The sequence below is a fragment of the Misgurnus anguillicaudatus genome, chromosome 5 (assembly GCF_027580225.2).
Source record: "Misgurnus anguillicaudatus chromosome 5, ASM2758022v2, whole genome shotgun sequence".
Taxonomy (NCBI): domain Eukaryota; kingdom Metazoa; phylum Chordata; class Actinopteri; order Cypriniformes; family Cobitidae; genus Misgurnus; species Misgurnus anguillicaudatus.
This window is the reverse complement of record NC_073341.2, coordinates 4,187,640-4,208,246: the sequence shown is the minus strand read 5'-3', so window position 1 is coordinate 4,208,246 and position 20,607 is coordinate 4,187,640. Positions and strand designations below refer to the sequence as shown.

General features: G+C 37.1%; 1 protein-coding gene across 1 annotated transcript in view; it reads left to right on the top strand.

Annotated features, from left to right (window-relative positions):
* The window catches only part of mtor (mechanistic target of rapamycin kinase), a 146,150-nt gene that overhangs the window by 31,264 nt on the left and 94,279 nt on the right, over window positions 1-20,607 (top strand). Inside the window, exons 23-28 of the mRNA XM_073867426.1 lie at window positions 2,404-2,566; window positions 3,957-4,049; window positions 4,881-5,027; window positions 6,527-6,669; window positions 10,486-10,648; window positions 12,423-12,568. Of these exons, the coding sequence (XP_073723527.1) occupies window positions 2,404-2,566; window positions 3,957-4,049; window positions 4,881-5,027; window positions 6,527-6,669; window positions 10,486-10,648; window positions 12,423-12,568 (855 nt within the window). The remainder of the gene's footprint in view (window positions 1-2,403; window positions 2,567-3,956; window positions 4,050-4,880; window positions 5,028-6,526; window positions 6,670-10,485; window positions 10,649-12,422; window positions 12,569-20,607) is intronic.

The window sequence follows — 20,607 nt, the reverse complement described above, 5'->3', positions numbered from 1 at the left end:
TTATGCTTTCAAATTGTTCTCGCGGCACAGTTATGTCACTCACCAACAGTTCTGTGCAGCGCCGCATGAAATTACGAGAAAGGTGGCCCCCTGGTGGTTTGGGGAGCACTGCATAAGCATATTATATGAATGCTTAGCATTTAAATCCTGTTTTTGTCATTAAGGGACATATTGTCTCAGATACAAATTTGACTGGTAATTGATAAAGAATGATTTGCCCTTGTATTTATTGCATTGCAACAGGTTGACAGATTGATAAGCAGACATGCTATTTATGACTGGGTGTAACTTTTAATACTTTGTGGTAAAGGCGGCTCTCCTATTGACCCTGACCTATCAGTGTGGCTCGCATGAAAAAAATAGTGAAGACCACTGCTTTATGTGGACAATTCTTTATTTTCTATACTACTCTGTAAACACCTTTTTGCTACAATATCTACAAAAATATTTATAGATAACACAAAACAGCTTTTACAAATCATTTATTATGGCGTATTTTCATATGGTGTATTTTATCCAAAGCAACTTTTCCCTGAAATTCAAACCCATGACACTGGTGTTGCTAGTGTCAGGTTATACATTACCAGTAGAGCCCATGCACCTAGATAAAATCTTTTAAAGGTGTCAAATGTTAATCTGTTTTGATGTTTTTTTTGTAACATACACTGTTGAATCCAGTAAGGCCAGTAATGTGTATTAAGTGGATAAATTAACTTTAAGAGTGACCATATTGAGCTTAATGCAGTAAAATAGTTTTTTCAATGTTGATGAGGACAGAAGCGAGTCAGGTGACACATGAAACCAATCGGTTTGGCCAGCCGTTTCTTCATTATTCCCTGAAAAACTTTTTTACAGACAAAAATCTGTGTTTGATCCTTGCTGTTTTACTGACAGAGTGTTGAGCAGAGTTTAGGAGCGAATGTTGAAGGGAAAGTTAGACACGGATTGTATTTTATTAAAGTGCTTGATTTTATTGGCCGTACCATGGTACAGATGTGTCCTTTTTCTAGGGTAATAGAGCTTCTAGAAGATTTTAACGTCATAGAGAATTCTTATAAACTTACATTAAAGGAGTGACTTGAGACGTATCTGCTAAAATACATTGATATGAATTGATACTTTGATTGAATTTTTAACGATATGATGCATCGATGCCACACATAAAATACAGATATGAGGTACCTTTTATTTTGACACTCTTAGCTTGTCCTTATTTCTTGATCTATCTATGCATTTCTGCCAAAGTGCACATTTTCGTTTAACTTCATATTTTTAATACATCAGTGACTCTCGCTATTGCACATTTTTGCACAAAATACTGAACTTTGACTGTTGCCATCATAAGTTTGATTTTATGTGACATTTTTTCCCTCATTAACTTTTACTTTATTTAACAAAGTTTATTTTTGTTAGTTTGTTTTGTAAATGTTACAATTGGGACAGAGATTGTGACATTTAATTAAATGTTCATGTAATATATTTTAGTTTCATTTGTAAGTTATAAAAAATGTAACTGTTTAACTAGGCACATAAAAAATAAACCAATAAATGAATCGAATTGCATCGAAACATAATTGCATCGAAGAAGTTTTCAATGTATAAATGTAAAAATTGCATCGCTGGCGGAGAAATTCGACATTGTATCTAATCGTAACAAACGGTCCGGTTTACACCTCCAGTATCCACTAGGGCTGTGCAATTAATCGTTTTTGATTTTCAATTTTAATTTTTGATTCAAACAATTACAAAAACAAGATAATTGAGGTAAAACAATTATTGTGCCATTAAAATATTAATTGCGTGCTGTTGGACCAATGTGTTTGTAAGGCCCACTGCTTTGACACATACAGCCTATTGCAAAACTTACTTAAAAAAAAGGTTAATTAAATGCATCTTCTCGAAGTAATTGTGTAAAATAATCACGATTATGAATTTTACCTAAATAACTCTTAATCGAGCAGCCTCAATGTCATAGGCCCAGTCCACACATACACGGGTAAGTTTTTCATCCTTTGTTTTAAAAATAGTCTCTGTCCACACGAAAATGCAATAACGTGCTATGAAGTGTTATCAAGAGCATGCCAAACCAACACATGGTGATATAACCCTTACCACAAACACGTGTGGATGAATGGTTTTGAAAATACTCGTGTTCTTGTTGACTCTTTGGCCAGTGACAACACACCATAACAACCACGTAGCAATGTTAAAGTAAAAACACAGAAGCAACTACAGATTAAGCTTGGCAAGTCTACCCCGTCACCTACTGTACACCTCCCTATTATTGCAATTATTTTATTCAAAAAATGTACATATTTGGTTCTTTCATACTCGCATAAGTAAATAACCCCAGAAAGCTGTGTTGTTTCAATTCACCGTTGTTTGTTTTATTCTGCTCCTCAGGGTGGCTTTAGAGACTTTAGACCGCTTGACTGAGTCTCTGGATTTCACAGATTACGCCTCCAGAATTATTCACCCGATCGTGCGCACCCTCGACGTCACTCCGGAGCTGCGAAACACCTCAATGGACACGCTGTCCTCGTTGGTCTTTCAGCTTGGCAAAAAGGTAGATGTCCAGTCTGCAAGTGTACGTGATGTAGACAAAGTTTCCATGTGCCCTTGTGTTCACTTCTGACATTTAGTTGGGCCTTTAATGAAGCCATAATGGCGTCATCTTGTGGAAAAAAACTGTAGAATCCCCATAAGTTTACTTTATGAACGTCACTTTGTTGTAAGCAGCCGTCTAATGATTTCCTAGTGTCTCACTAAGTGAGCAAAGAGGCTTTCAATCAGAGAGAGAGAGAGAGAGAGAGAGAGAGAGAGTTGAGGTCATTGCTTTACTCGTTCCCTCTTAAAATTACCAGGCAACATATGGCCATCATGAGCGCTGCTGCTTTTGATCACTGCAACCCACAATCCTCAGTTTCCTGACTTGGAGGAACAACACATTGTTATTTGTGTACTGGCAAGTAAAAGGGCTTTAGTGACATGCACACATGGACCTCTAGGACACATCTGTGTATGCACACATTCACCTCCAACACTTGGAAGCATTTTCTTATACTGTATGGAATATAAATGATCATTCCAGTATGAATACTTTCTCATGTGAGGGATGTGGGACTTGAAACTTCCATTATTATGAAAAATAACAGTAGAAGTCTTTTTGCAGTACTGACTTAACTTTAATACCTGAGGGCCATTTGGCAATGCTAATCATTTTAAAAGGTTTTATTACAATTTGGAATTTGTTTTTTTGATTTCTAAACCTGTTCTTGAGTAACAAAATAATTGACTTCTTTTTGCGAAGGATTTTCTTTTTCCGGGTGGATCATCAAGACAATTGGTCCTCCTAGTTGTCAATCAGGACTGTTGCGCAATTGCATTTTTTTAAAAAGTGAAGAAGGCGGTTCTTTTCTAAAATCAGAGAAAATCCTCCGCTACACCGTTAAGCCTGCAGGATTTTTGCGATCCTACAACCTTATCACACTGTGCGACATGGATCGTTTAAACTTGGGTATGACTTTATGATGATGACACCTATTGAATCGAAGGCTGTGACACACGTTAGCGCAACGTCATCAGCATGCACTAGTGGTAAACAAATACTGGTACGCAGGTCGTAGCAGCAAACACACTGTGCGTTGATCATGCTGAATTTCAGACACTGTTCGAAAACTATCTTTGGCTATCTTTGGTTGCAAGGCTGGGAAAACTACCATCTTTGAACCTCTCTCACTGTATGACATAGGACCATCGATCCACAATCACAGAAATCGACAGTAATCTTTCATCTAGGACAGTCAAAAATTGTGCAGTGTATCCCGGGCTTTAGATATAGTTTGTTTATATATTAGCATTAATATGTTAAATATAAAATCTTATGTTTAGTAGCATTTTTACTGTGGTTTTAAAATACATGTAAAGATTTTGCGTTGTATGTTTATTTTCCACAGTACCAGATCTTCATCCCCATGGTGAATAAAGTCATGTTGAAACATCGCATCAACCATCAACGTTATGATGTGCTCATCTGTCGAATCGTAAAGGTCAGTGTCCTGCCCTCTACAAGCCTACACACATAATCGTCCTTAGCCAAAGTAGTTTTTCTACGTAAAGTCAGTCCCTGGCGACATTTTAAGCTCATCAGAGGGTCTCGTTTAAAACAAAACGCCTCTTGTGTTCTTCTGGAGAGGCGTGCTTCCATTTCCTGTAGTTGGCCCCCTGTGTGAATCACCGATCATTCTTTGCTAGTGAACCCAGACTTCCTGTTTCAGCCTGTGGCCCCTTGCCATCCAAAAACAATTTGCCTGTCTCGTTGTCATGCATGATATTTCTTACCAACACAGAAGTGCCAACACACATTGCTGGTATACAGAAAGGGTGCTGTCATACTTTAGCTCTTTCAATTATTTTTCTGCTTATTTTCCGATGAAAGTAACTGGCGGACAAATATCTTTCTGTTTTCTATATATATGTTATTTATTAAACCTTTCTGAGCATTTGGGGATAGAGTTGTCGCAATGTAAAATGACGTTCACTTATTTTTATGAAAACCTTAATTTTGACCAAAATTGACAATACTTTCTTTTGCCTCTAGCTCAAAATTAGACGGTACACATTCCCACGGGTCACATTTTCAGATGTCCTCATTTTTAGTATAGTTAGAAACATTTCAAACAAATAAAAAACAAAATAAATAGTTTTAACTGTAGAAAGCGTAAACCCTGGCATATTTTATTGACCACTTTGTGTCCTTTTTTTGCCTTTTGCCTGTGGAAAGTGCCAGATACTGACAGGGTGTTTTTAATGGTTGTTCATGTGCACACAGGGTCTTCTCAAACTGTGTGTGTTTTTGTAACCTGTCTGTCTTTTCTCAGGGTTATACTCTAGCAGAAGAGGAAGAAGACCCTCTAATATTTCAGCACAGACAGTTACGCAGTAATCAAAGCGATACTCTGGTTAGTGGTCCGGTTGAACCGGGACCAATGAAGAAACTACACGTCAGCACGACAGCACTTCAGAAGGTCTGTAGAATGACGCGTCACATTCAATCTCTACACTCACATATTAAGAGCACCCGTCTGTGTTTTTGTGGTTGACGTTCACATCTGCCACTAACAGTTTGTCATGATAAAAATATACCAGCTTTGGCTCTGTCGTCGGAAATCTGATTATAACCACAAGATTTATTTTCTTTTATTGGGTTTGTGTGTGATTGAATGAGCTGTCATTCATTACATCTTTAAATCATGATATTAGGTAAAGCCTTGATTTACCACAGACTTTAATAGAATATTTAAAACAATATTGACTGTTTAGCTAACTTCAACTACTCTTTATTTATGGTCCATTATGACTTTCTAAAATGCATAGCTTGCATATAGGTAGATGCAGTAGCATATGTTACATGTTGAATACACATACAATCAATGCCTAGAAAGTCCAGGCAACTTTAGATCTTAATAAAGAGAATTCAATTAAATTGATTTCAAAAACATTTTACAACATAGGTGAAAAACATATTCATATTAAACATATTAAACTTATCTTTAGCCCAACTATTAATAATTATATTAGACTATTTAAAGATGTAAAATAAGTCTTTGGTGTGCCAAGACTGTGTATGTGAAGATTTAGCTCAAAATACCATATAGATAATTTATTGAAGCATGTTAATATTGCAACTTTGTAGGTGCGGGTAAAAATATGCCATTTTTTGTGTGTTTCCCTTTAAATGCGAATGAGTTGATAAAATGCAAACACTGATCACCATAATGGTGGTTTGTTAAAATTGATATTATAGCACTTTAACATGGAAAAAGTCTGATTTTTATGATATGTCCCCTTTAAACATTCAACAATGAAGTAATGTTCAGAAGCACATCTAAGCCCAGATCAGTTTTAATCAAAGATAGATCAGATGTTTGTGATGTCTCTGTTCAGAACCAAAGGTGTGGTCAAGGAGGCAGCATTTTCTGAAAATATAATCACGATCTCAAAGCAAATGCTTTTCATGCACCTTTCACAGGAAGCTTGATCCCAAAACCCACTGCTGTGAAATGAATGATGGTGGACTAGGCCATGAAAATGTAAACTTTGAAAACGTATAAAGTATGATTTATATGAGGTGCACTGTTCACATGATGCACGTATGCCATTCCAATTTACCTACAAGATTTCATGGAGGTTGAGATGCTGTCTATGAAACTGGATGCCTATTTAGTCAAAATGTGGCTCAGTGGGTTTTTAGATGAGTCTGTGGCTTATCTTTGTTGTTTCTGAATAAATAGTAGTTTTTGGAATAGCATTTGCTTTGGCTGTTGCCTTAAAATGCCGCCTACTAGAGTTACAGTACACCGCTCTGGGTTTTGAATCAGACCCTTGATCTCACAGCTACCTTTCTTTGTTGGCTTTTATGACAAATTGCTGGTAATATGTGTGAGTCGCACTGAATAAAAGTGTCTGCTAAATGAATAAATGTAAATGTTGTAATCTTGATTAGCTCGGTTTGTATCGTCTACAGGCGTGGGGTGCAGCCAGAAAAGTGTCCAAAGATGATTGGCTGGAGTGGTTGAGACGTCTCAGCGTGGTTTTACTGAAAGAATCGTCCTCACCTGCTCTTCGTTCCTGCTGGTCTCTGGCACAGACGTATATACCACTTGCAAGGTGAAATTTACTCTCCGTTTACTTGTCGTTTTAGAAAACGCTAACACTTCAGCAGCTTGGTTGTGAAAATATTTGTTCCATGCATCCTCTCCAGAAGAGTTTAAAATGTACCCTGTTAAGCTCTAAACCTTGAAACCAAACCAGATTAATCACAACATTAATAACTTTAATTTGAATGAAAAAAAATGAGATTACTGGAAAATCTGTGTGGTTTTTATAACCAGAAGCTCCAAAAATAGGTACAGACTATTTCAAAGACAAAACTTTAACGTTACAGGTGGTTTCTAAGTTAGAGAGCTTATGCATTTTACCAGCTCAACCCATTTTAGAGTACTCATAGATACCAAAACATATTATACCTTCAGGCCTTGATTTATTAAACAAGGGAAATAAGCATGAGAGTGCAATGCCAAAAAAGCACTGATAGGAGTGGTAATATTTGCGGGTTATTTACTAAAAAGGTGCAAATTAAATAACACAGGCACAACGGCTGATTTCCATAATGACCAACACAATCTACTAAGAGCAGCAAAAATTAGTTCAGGGTCGCAAATAAGCAGAGCTGTTGAGGTGCAGGTGATCTACTAACACCTGATGCGCTTGAATTCAGCACCACAGCCATCAAAGCTGAAAATGCTGGGTGTGAAATCCGAGTTAATGAAGCCATAAGACACTGAAAAGAACTGGAAGAACCAGCAAATAAAAATAGCATGGCTTGGCAAACAATATTTTTGAATAATATGTTCCTCTGGCATTACAAATAAACTGTTATGTGTTAAAAAATCCTCTGCCTTGTACCACACGCTCTCTGATCTCTGTGATGCCTCTATTATCAGCAACAATTGCAGCCATTTCAAGCGCAAAAGGATTTAAGACATGCTTTTTTCTGTGTTAAATAATGGCGCAAATACCAGTAATAATACCACACACGCAAACATTAATAAATTGTGTTGCATAAATCATTGAAATAATCTCCTCCCATAAATTTTGCATCTGAAATGGAAACTCGTAGAAATGCATTTGCATTAAGGTCAGTCGCAAAAATAACTAAAGCACACCTTTTCAGCACTAATTATCCACTGCGCGTCTTTAGTAAATCATGACTGTCGTTATTTAACAACAAAATAATGGTTTGTGCTGGCCAAGGTTATTATAGTTTTTAATTTTTCATTAGTTTTTATTTTTATTTCGTTTTGACTTTTTGTTTTCAAATTCAGTTTAGTTTTAATTAGTTTTTAAAGTGGGTTTGCTAGTTTAGTTTAGTTTTTATTTTTTGAAAATGCTTAGTTTTAGTTTAGTTTTTATTAGTTTTAGTGTTAGTTTTAGTCTTTTTCGTAATTTGGGTTATTTTTCAAGGGCAAAAATTAAAAAAGGTCAGAAAAAGAATTGTGTGATAATAACTCATCAAAAACGTCATACAATTTTAGAAAATATTAATTCAAAAATAAAACCAGTTCATAAAATGTACATATGGGCACAAATATGTAAACAGTCTCAAGTTCAACACTCCACAGTAAGATGTGATGTGTGCCAGTAAAAAACTTAAAGAGCCAACAGACTAAAGAAGACATACATGAACCGCATGTATTCAACCCATTTTTAAGCCACAACAAGACATTTCTGTCAGATTGTCAGGGAGCTCAATCTGAGAAGAGAACATGACAAATAACCAGAGGTGGAAAGAGTAGACAAAAACTTTACTCAATTAAAAGTACAAGTAACTAAAGAAAAAAATACTCAAGTAGCAAGTTACTAGTTATTCTTGAGAAAAAATACATGCACACAGAGTACACACCACAAGGATCAGGACAGTAAAAGTTTGCTGTGGAGACCAGAAATTGGTAAGATGAATATCAGTGTGTCAGAAGTACAGAAGTCACATTTTATTAACCTTCAACACATACATGCTTTAACAACAAAGAAAAACAGCCTTTAATGCTGAATTGTATGTTGTGCCCAAACGCAAAACTCGAAATAAATGGATCAAACTGACACTACATATGTGTGTGAACAATTAATGCATTAGGACACAGTTCATTACTTGAACACTTCTGAGTCAATGGTCTCAACGTGGCCACATTAGATAGTATTAAAATACAAACGTGTTGTGTCATTGAGTTGGAATATTGTGCATGTTAAAACAGGTGACATTTCTGTACTTTTTTATTCATCTTTTAATGTTTAGACATTTCTTGACTCCACAGCAAACTGATGATTTTTGCATGTTTTGTCTGAAAACTTTTGAAAGGCATGTAAGCCTACAGTAGGCTATATATGTGTAAAATTGCAAAATACACAAACACATATTAAAGAATACTTTAGACTAACACAGAATAGACAAGCATTTTTATGAAATTAACTTGTGTCTTAAGGTTGATGTATACAGCTTATAGCTGAAATATCAGACTTATCAAGTTAACCGACACAGTTTTGCATTCAGTTAACGTTATGCATATTAAAGTTAACTCAGAAAATCTCTTAGATGGTCTGAGGACATCGACAGTTTACACTTACATAAAATACAAACTGATTTTAGACAAAACTCATGTTTTCTTATGTTGTGAATCTCATGTCACGTGTGTGTGGGTGTTGTGAGCACTTACATTATACACAGTACAGTATACAGCGAATCAAACGTCAATCATAGATGGACTTTCTTCATGCAGTCATGTGTTCACACAGTGCTTCTGGAGGTTGCGCGCGTTTAAATGTTTCTGACGACGAACAGGTCCGCGCATATATAATGGCGGGTACACGTGTGAAGCTTTGCTTTTAGTTAAAAGATTAGTAAAATCATATTCACGTAATCCAACACTCTTTATGTTCTGCGTGTTTCTAGACACGAGCAAAACCGCATCAGACGATTCAGTTTTTCCAGCGATCTAAACAATTCATTTAAACTGATTCGCGAACCACTTCAAACAGTTTGACCCATTTGCTTTGTAAAGAATCGACTCAAAAGACTCATTTACTTGCAACACCCTGTAAGGAATCAACTTAAATGAGTCATTAATTCGCGAATGTGTGTGTGAAGCGCGAGTGAGAGACGCATGGAAAGGAATTTCAAGCTTAACGTAATTTGCTCTATGAAAGACATTAACAAAGACGAAAACTAAGGACATTTAATCTATAATTTTATTTTATTTTAGTTAGTTTTGCCAGACACACATTACAGTTTTAGTTAGTTATCGTTTTTTTGTAATGCCTCGTTTTTATTTTTATTTCAGTTAACGACAATGTTTTTCCCCACCTAGTTTTCGTTTTTTCGTTCGTTTTCGTTAACGATTATAACCTTGGTGCTGGCGCAAGTTGTTAGTAAATCTGTCCCTTGATATTTCCAAACCTTGCCACAAAAATGTCTAATAACTAAAAAACATATCATAGTGCCCCACCATAAAACTACTGAATGTAAACTAAAAAGCATTTTGTCTCTGTTGTGAACCTGCACACAAATGCTGCATTATGCTGTGTGTTATAATATATTATAACATCTTAAGACATTTGGTTCAGCCTTACACGACAGACAGGTTATAATTGTACCCCAGTTACTTTGATAATGCCAGACAAAATGAATAATTTCTTGCAAAACAGGAATGTCTGCAAACTGTACACAAAGTGTATATACAAGCAACTATTATAGATTATCAATGTCTATATTCTGATAACATTATTTTTCAGACATTATAGGCATTTTGTCAACATTGTTTTTTTTTTTGTTATTATTTTTATGTCTTTCAAGAAATGCCTTTTTTAGAATGAATGTTCCACTGTATTCTCCAGTCTGAACCTCTTTATTCTCATGTGTCGTCTTCACAGGGATCTTTTTAACGCAGCGTTCCTATCGTGCTGGTCAGAGCTCAGTGAAGACCAGCAGGATGAACTGATTCGCAGTATTGAGCTCGCTCTGACCTCTCAGGATATCGCTGAGGTCACCCAGACGCTGCTCAACCTTGCTGAGTTTATGGAACACAGTGACAAGGTCAGTGACTTGTGACAGTAGGTACTGAATTAGATGAAGCAGGTGTTTTAAACACAACTCTGAATGTCTTTCAGCGGCATGAAAACCTTTGGTGAATCCAGTGTTCAGTTTAACATTTGAGCCGCTTTTGCTATTTTTGTGTAGATTGTATGTTAACAGTCCATGAGGATCTGTGGTTAGGGGCTGGAAGGTCTTTACACTAGAGATGCACCAATCGTCTTTAGTGGCCGGTCAGTCTCACGCCATTCCGATTATGAGCCGGTCCTTGTGTTGCCAGTGGCGCAAGCAATAACGTCACAGCCACACTCGCACTGAAAGCAGCACCCAACCGTTATCCAACAGCAGCATTCATTTAATTCTGTAACGGAAATGTAATTCGGAAACGTAATTCGTTTGACATAAAGACGAACCGCCCTCTCAAATCGCGCCGTAATTAGAAACCTTCAGACTGTGAACACAAATAAGACTTTTAAAAACACTTGCCTGTCAGCGTGTATGGAAATGAGTCGAAATGATCTTGGGTTTTAGACCCCATGCCAATGTTGATTCCTGCCCCTCATCTGCACCGCAAATGACATGTTGATATTGTATGCCGTTCTCCAGGCAGATGCTTCAGAAATAGAATAGACTTTCTCAGCCCAACTTGGTCGTTTCCCCGAGTTGTTTAATCTCGTGTCTTATCACACAGGCGATTAAATTGATATTTTGTTTCACAACTGATATTTGGACATCTAACTTAATGTCAGTGAGCCTAGAACTGATCAAATATAAAAGATCCAGTAATTTTATGCAGTTTGGGTGAAAGTGTCATGTTTCATATGCTTGATGGACCAGATGTTAATGAGGCTCTTTACCTCTTAGTTGCTCTATGTTTTCCCTCTGCTCATTTTGTTTTTGCTTATCCCGCTGTAAAAAAACGTCATTATCAGGGTCGCGTCTCGTGATATCACATCCTGAATTTGGTTTGGCGCTGTCTCTGGTTCAAGTGCATTCACATATCTGTTGAACCACAAACAAAGAGTTTGTTTGAAAATGAACTGAGACCTCTTTAAGTCTGTGAACAAAGAGAAAGGATTGGTGACATCAGCCAATAAAGATATTTTTAATAAATAATTTAAAGACCAGTGATTTTTAAGTAAATATGTTTGATTGTTATTAACCATAATACCAATCATAAGTCTCTCAAAGCCTTTAATATGATGTGAAATATGTAATGTGCATTTCATTTTTAAACACTTCTGACCTTGACAAGAAAACAAGTGCTTATTCAAAGGCATCTGGCAGGAAATGAAGGTCCTGCTTGGATTTTTCCTACACTGTAAAATAACGCTATGAAATCCAAGCTGCAAGCGAGATGCTGTTCTGAATCATTTCCAGATTTATTTCTGTGTCCTGTCCAGCGAGGTCAATAATGTTAATTAATAAACATAATTTCTATTTTACTGAATGATTAAGAGTGAAAACTATAGTTCTCCTGCGCTGTGGGACGATTCGATTTCTTTCCATATTCCTCAACACAATGAGATCATCTGCAGAAAGTCGGAATGAATGGCACATTTGTTCGGTTTTATTTCGGCACGTACAGCTCACACCCTTCAGTGATGACTTAGCAGATGGGCAGTAAGATTTTAAAGCTGTGAGGTGAAGAGTTAGCACAGTAGGGGTTTGTTATATAAGCTTTGCTAACCATCAGCCATTTGTTGGGCTGGATTTCTGCTCTATTCTGCCCTGTTTAATGTTTTCTGCTCTTCTGTTTTATACTTTTGTCTCTTAGGGCCCGCTTCCCTTGAGAGATGACAATGGCATTGTTTTGCTGGGAGAGAGAGCCGCTAAATGTCGCGCCTATGCCAAGGCCTTGCATTACAAGGAACTCGAGTTTCAGAAGGGCGCTTCACCTCTTATTTTAGAGTCTCTTATCAGGTAGGACAGAGAGATTTATCCTGAAGTTTATAGCACAAGTGGGATGTGAAAAATTGGTCATGAAGCTTGACTTATTCATAGCCATGTTGGTAATAGTCATATGACTGACAACATACGAGGCAAACTTCTAGGCTGGTCAGACAATGAATCTCTCCCAAAAATTATTTAGTTATTGGTTATGTCCCTTCAGCATCCTGAAAATGCTGCAGCATACTGTAGGGACCTTTTCAGCTTACACAAACATATAGTACATATGTTTAAAATAGGGATGTCCCGATCAGGTTTTTTTGCCCCCGAGTCCGAGTCATTTGATTTTGAGGATCTGCCAATACCGAGTCCCGATCCGATACTTCTATAATACATAAAAAAAATAAAGAAGAGCGAAAAAACAGATCCAGGATGTTCCTTATGTCATGCCGCAAGCGTTGCTGTTTCTGTGTGGAGTCAAAAGAGTCTAACTCTCTGCCAGCGCATAATTATATATGTGTTAAAAAATAATGAGAATATATATATAGTATATGTACAGGGGTTAAATTGGGATTTGTTTTGTGGGGATGCTCTGTTGGGAGGGAGGGTTCGAGGGGTAACATGTTTAATCCTGATGACAGCAAAGCCACTGGCGTGTTTCAATGCCATTTTGTACCTCTGATATGATTTTAAGTTTCAGTTTTAAAGCTGTGCCACATGTTGACCCAAACTTTAAAACCTGAACTTAAAATTATGCAAATGTATGAGTCTGACATCCTATATGCATTTGTTGCACATGTCATTATGCACAATTGATCAAACTTTGAAGGAAGTTATAAGAATCAACCTCCTTGACTAATTCTAGGCATAAGATAGGCTACCCAGACTCAATTAACAAGAAAAACAACACACTGATTCAGCAATATGTCTTATAAAATAGCCATAGAGATTCCCTAAGCTGGTCAGCAGTTAGTTGTAAAATACCTATAGTTAGGTCGTAATTAACTTGTATAATCAAAATACATTATTTTATTAAACTATACAATACGTTGTATCCAGTTAACTAGTGTAATGAGACGAGTGACATGGCTATACATACTTTAATACTTTGTTTCTAGACTTCTATTAAGTTTTTTCGACGTGGGCACCATTCTTACCTCTCTCTCTATCTCTCATCTCTCCAGTAATATCAAATGATCCTGCGCGTTCTTGAGGTTCTGATTGAGACGCGGAGCTGCGTCTGAGCACATGATGACAAAAACGATCAACGCGTCGTTTAAATGAGCGGTAAAAACCCGGTTTTGTCGTGGGTTCCCTGCACGCACGAGTGTGAAGCCTATAAATGAAAACACGTCAATGGGCTTGTTCGACTTCGTGCGGCGCCGCAGCGATCGGCGGCCGGGTGACGTCAGACTACCGCGAGAGTGACCCGCGAAATCATATGGAGGAGTTTGCTTTTAAATCGCTCTCGCAAAACTCTGACATCATCCGGCTGCCGGTTCTTGTGGCGCCGCGTGGGGTCGAACAAGCCTATTCTCTTCTCGTCAGTTCACGCGCAGCAGCGCAGCGCGTACACTGGCGCGGAGCAGAGCGAGACCTTGATGCCGGATTTTAAACCCTGCATATGTATCCGAGTCCTGATCGGGAGGTAACGTCCGATTCCGATCGAGTCTGAAACCACGTGATCGGGGCCGATTTCCGATCACGTGATTGGATCGGGACATCCCTAGTTTAAAATCTCTTCCCACAAGTATGTGCATATTTTAAAAAAAATGGTAATGCACCAAACCATGAAATGTCTCAAAGTCTTCAGTATTCCAGCAGTATTCCAGCAGGGCTTGTTTGTGTTGGGATGTCTTTTAGATTTTAAATGTAATAGGTGAATTAAGCCCTTTTCACAGCAAGATTATGGAAAATGCGTCCGGGATTTGTCCAAGATCGTTTGATTTTGGTTCATTCACAGTGCCAATGATTTACCGCAATCTGTGCTTGCATTCACTCACATGCAGTAAAGACATGTGACCATAGACTGTAAAAAGATGGACGTAGTGTCCGTGACGTCACCCATAGGTTTCTGAAGATTATTTTTGAAGCCAATAGTAGGCGGTGCCTGCCATCGCCATCTTGGCCGCTCGTCACCGCGCATCAATCGCGGATATCTGAAAATGGGTAAAGAGGCGGGACGTGGTGAAGCTGAGGTTGCTGGTTACTGATCCACCCTTAACCACGCCCTTAATTATGCAGAACTTTAAGGCTTAATATTTGATTAATTGCAGTTTAAGTCACTTCCGTATTGGCTTCATCAGGATAAAATATTTTCCATATGCACAAAATGCAAGACTTAAACTAAGTTATGTACTGGACAGAAAGTTTAACTCCCGTTGTGGATGTGAACAATAACAGTGCCGTTGAAACACATGCAGCCAAAGCACAAGCTTCATGACATTAAGCAGCTTTTGCTATCATTTTAGCGATTAGCTGTGTTGTGTCGTCCTCTTACCCATTCTCAGTCAAGATATGCTCTTATTGCTTTCTGGTATCTCTTGACATTTGATGTTCTACTAGTGCAAATTGTTGAATTTGCGTTTGGTGTGTACGCCCCATAATGGTACATTCACACAGGGCAAAAGCGTTAACGGAAGGTTTGTCTGAGCCGATCACAGTGGCCTCAACATATGCTCCAGTATTGCATAAAAACAAAATTGTCTGGCTCGCACTGGGTATTTGCATAAGGCGATCTAATTGGCTGACGCACGCTTTGGTGCTCAAAACGTTGAGAAATGTTCAACTTCTGCCGCGAGCATTCAGTTCGGCAGCGCATGGCATTACCCATTAAAAGTAAATGAGAGCGTTATCGCTTACGCCCCATGTGAATGTACCGTACGTCAGATGTTTTTTTTTATAACCTCAACTCATTTTCCAGAGAAGAGTTCTGAATTTTTGGCTAAAAAGCATCAGAGAGCTGGCAACAGGAAGTTTCTTTGATCTTAAATGTGAACTCAACCCAGTGTAGTGCTCTCTGAAAGCACTCACATCATGGTTTCCATCCACCCTCACACTTTTCTTTGACACTGCAACCTTACAGTGAGAGTCAGAGAGTTTTCTAGCATTTAATTGGATTCTTGCCTTGTCATATATTCTGCATCTGGCTTGACCTACGTACAGAGCTGCTTTCAATTTCTCAAGACTTGATGAGGTCACAGTGAGATAATTTCATTGCATCACAACTACGTTTCACCATGAGCACACTTCAGTTCTGCAGAGGCCTCTTTTACTTGTGCACTCATAATATGGGAAGCATGGCGTATTTCTCAGTGGTCAAAGAGGTTCATTCAGTGCAATGCTTTCACTTTGCTTGCTTTTTCCACAGTTCTGGTGACGTTCATTTGTTTGAAAAGTTAATTGATACACTCTGATGGCCTTGCAGCAAAACAGTCGCTGTTTAATATTATGACCAAAAAACATTTACTTATGCTTTTGATTTGTCTCAGTGTTTTGTTCACAAGAAGGATACAGTGAGGATTATCGAGCATCCTGACATAACCATTGATTATCTCTGGTTGTTCTGTTGACAATACACACTTTATATTAGGTGGCCTTAACTGCTATGTACTTGGCCATTTGAAACAACTTACTTATTATGTGAGTACATGTTGGTGCATTGTAATTACATTTGAAGTACTAGCACTTAATATTTGTAGTTACACTGTTAATGTTACACTTAACCATTACCCAACCCTTACCCCAAAATCTAATCCTAACCCTAACCATGTCCTTACTCCTAAACTTAACCATATCTCAAACACATTAGCAATAAACAAGGTAAATTTCCATAACAACATGCAGTTTCACACATAATCTTGCATATATTTAATGTTAGTACATAGTAGTTAAGGCCACCTAATATAAAGTGCGACCCAAGTAATAAGTGTATTATTTAGGTTCCAAACCTCTATTTAACAGAATACATTTACTTTCACTTTCACAATAGCCTGCGCTTACGTTATGTTTTCATTTGTGGTGAAAACGTTTATCATAGTACTTACGCTCTAGTTTTGGGTGTTTGTGTCATGAATAAACAGCTGAAACTCTGCAAAGCCTGTTTACAAGGTCGTTGCGGCTGGTCATTGTCACATTTCAGTAGTGTAATGGTCATATAATAGGGGCTTGACGAATTAAGTAAGATATGCAACGATCCAGAAGACCCAATAAGGGAGCAAATGTGGGCCCCCACACCTTTGTTTACACAAGTGTGTGGCTAGGTCCGTCAACACTGAAGGCCAACCCTGGAGTTTTCCAACTAATTCAAGGTCTGTAGCATTTATAAAAGTATCTGTTTACAGGGGTCATAAACTCCTTAGTAGTGTGTATGCCCAACGTAACCGTAGCACGAGTAATATGTTTCTAAATGAAAACGCACTAATGTAAACATAGTTGGAACTGGCTAATTTAATGAAATAAGCTATACACATGCCAGAGCCACCCTTTTTACAAATTAAACCTAAACTTTATGCCAGTAGTCATACATCAGGCTATGTAAGATTTACTGCAAATTATCCGTAATGAAAACAACAGATAGGAAAGATAAAATAAGGTCACAATAAGATTGGCATCTATTTGAATTTGGAGTCCATGGTTTGTTTGGTTAAATTTGTGTCTCTTAATTTGTAACCAAGTGTGGTCCACCTTTATCAAATGAATGCATCAATCTCAGTATTGTTTTTCCTCATGGAATTTTAATTAAAGTTCGATAAGTAACAGGAGAATGGGATTGGTGCCTGTGATCAGGCCTGGTGTTGATAGAGTCTAATTTCTTGGTTCTTCTGTATTGTTTTGCCTTGTTTGTGTTTTGTCATTGTTATAGTCTTTTGTGTGGCAAAGAACAAAGACACCCCAAAACTCAAAGCTAGAAACTGTTATTGGCTGTCCAACTTGTTTGTTTGTTTGTTCGTGACTTGATCTTGTATTGTTTGCATGTCTCAATGATATTGTGATTTTCTAAATTAATTAGGTAGGCTGTTGTTTTTAACTTAAAAAAAAATATGTGCAGGTGTACGATCAGCCAAAACACTTCGCTAATAAAAAACAGGAATCGGCACACTATCACTGCTTTTCCCAAACGTATTTATTAAAATACAAACAACGTTGTGTATTTTATTTTAAAAAATTGGCAGTGGCAGTGTGGCGATTCTTGTTTTTAATTACACATACACATTTTTTTTGTATGTTTAGCATAGCACAGCTGGAATTTCTGAAAGCCTTTTGTAAAGATACCTGTCCACTAGTTTTGAGATGTTCAATTTATTTATAGAGCACATTAATACAACACACTGTAAGCCCAGACATGTTGATTCAACTTAAAAAAGCATTGGGTAACTAAGGTAGTTGCCCTAAAAAAATACATTTTATTTTGTTTTATTTTTTAAGTAAAATTTACCTGAATTGCTGAACAGACCATTAAAATTTTTGTTCACTGAATGTAAAATGTCCTGTTCCAGCAATATATTCTTGTTAGATTAACAAAACATTTCCTGTTTTACAAATGGTCACTTAACAATTTGAGGAACTTTATTTCACACATCTTATTTTAACTTAGGGCCCTATTTTAATGATCTAAGCGCATTGTCTAAAGCGCACAGCGCAAAGTCTAAACGAGCGTGTCTGAATCCACATTTGCTAATTTAACAACGGTAAAAATGGTTTGTGCACCAAGCTCACTTTCTAAACGAGTTGTTTTTATTCTTGTAATGAGTAATGCGTGTGTTTTGGCCATAACGTGCAGTAAACCTATGAGAGTCACCACTCTCATCCCCTTTAAAAGCGATCGCACCATGCAGATTCTCTATTTAGGTAGTGAAATTTGTAAACTGAAATACTAAGCAGAGAAATAAGACCACCAGTTTAAGATTAATGTAAAAATATTGCGTTGTTTTCATTTGTATTGAAATTGTTATTTTTTGTATTAAAAAGTTGTTTTCTTTCAGTCATGGAAGTAAAAATAGCAGGCTTTTAATTGTTGTAAATGTATGGATAGCCTACATGGTCAGTGTAATCCAGGGTTCCCACAGGTCCTTGAAATCCTTGAAAGTTTGTGAATCTGTGGGAAAAAATTCAAGGCCCTGGGAAGTTTTTGAAAATATACATACATAGATATACAGGTCATTGAAAGTGCTTAAATCTATTTTATGCAAGAAGTTTTCTGGAAAAAAATCCATATTATTCCCTGTGTAGTGTAGGATAATATCATAAAAATTCTAGATATTTTGAGCACACGTGCTAAACTGTTCGCTTTAAATGCTTATATATTCTGTATGCGAATGTTGATTCATACCAAAATGCTTTTTTGCTTAGTTGTGCTTGACATGAAAACGTCTCGGGTTACGTATGTAACTGTTGAAGGGGACGAGACACTGCGTCTCCCTTTCTATACTTCCCGCGTCACCCTGTCTTTGTTGTTAATTCTCACCATTGGTTGAATTTGATATACACATTCAGACGCACTTAACACTGGAGGTGTCCCCAAAGTGTCACCGCAGTGACACAGCGCGAGTTCCCTCGAAAGGGAACTGTAACAATGTATCTTAAAAGGTAACACGATGTTTCCCACATTTAATTCTTGAATTTGAGAGTATTGGACCTGGAAAGTCCTTGGAAGGTCCTTGAAGTTAACTAAGGTGTGGGAACCCTGGTAATCTAAAAAAAAACGTTTTACAAATATGCAAGAAAAGGTTTTAACTCTAAAAATACTTAATTTGTAACGTGTGCAGAGCCGAAACGGTTCAGCAATCGGACAGCGCCATGGGTGTTTTGAAATGCATCTCACCATATCCAAAGTCATACACAATGTCATCATATACAATAAATCCGTGGGGTAGATAATTGTGCCGGGTTCAAACTAACAAAAGAAACTTGAGCTGCATTGCACTGGGTGTATGATAGAGCCCATAGTTTTATAAAACTTAATTTTAAGAGAACTCTGCAATCTTTGCCTCTTAAAAAAAAAAAGAGGTGACCTTGCAAAGCAAAGATAACATCAAGTAAAGTAAAGGTTTCAACTTTTTAAAAAGACCTCAACACTCAGCACACAAGTCTCAATAATGGTGACAGTAATCAAATCTCATGATGAGCTCTTAACTTTACCACCAAAATAATAAGCAACAATGATAACAAAAACAACTGCAGTAGTAGAAATAAAGACAACAAAGAGCAAAACAACACTCATATAACAGTAGGAGTTAATTTATACAAATCCAGAGATTTAAAAGATCTTAAAAGTTCTTGTTGAATCAGAGAAATCATGCAATTCATGCATTAAACTAAAACACTTGTGTAATGGAGGACATTTTTCAGGGTTTAGGTTAAGTGTACTTATTTATTTGGGTTAAAACAAAATCAGGGTAAACATTGCAGTAGTTGACCACAGCACCAGTAAAAATACACAATAACAGTAAAATCAAAATAACAGTTTAATACCAAATAATATAAGACCTGAATAATAAATCAGCACCGTAAGATCAAGACACGAAACCATAGGTAAGACCTCAAAATAACCGGTACAGTTTCTAATAAAAACTAAATAACAAAACTACACCGGAAATCTAACAAATATAACATAAACAAAGAGATGAGGATTGTGAAAAAAAAAACTATTGAGAAATGCTCAGTTTTAAGAGTTGATAGTGCTGGACTTTTTGCATTAAGGAAGTGATTCTTTGACACCATCTGACATCTTGAATGTGCTTACAATTCCACCTAATTGTTTATGTTGTGTGCCATTAACTCATTTTACTTTAGTCCCTATGTTGTTTAATATGCTGGAGCAGTTTTGCATTCAGTTGCGCCCTCCACCACACACGATTTGTGTGCATTCACAAACACACACGGCAAAGTACAAAGGTTTCTTAATTTCCTTCGCTATAAAACTTTAAAGAAAGGCCTGTTTTAAACTAAATTATAGCAGGGTTTAAATCAGGGTTTTTATTGAGAACTCAATTAATAGATGAGGTTAAGCAGAGGTTTTGTGCCGTGTCTTAAACGAAATGAAGAACAGCTTTAAGGAGTGATCATTATCA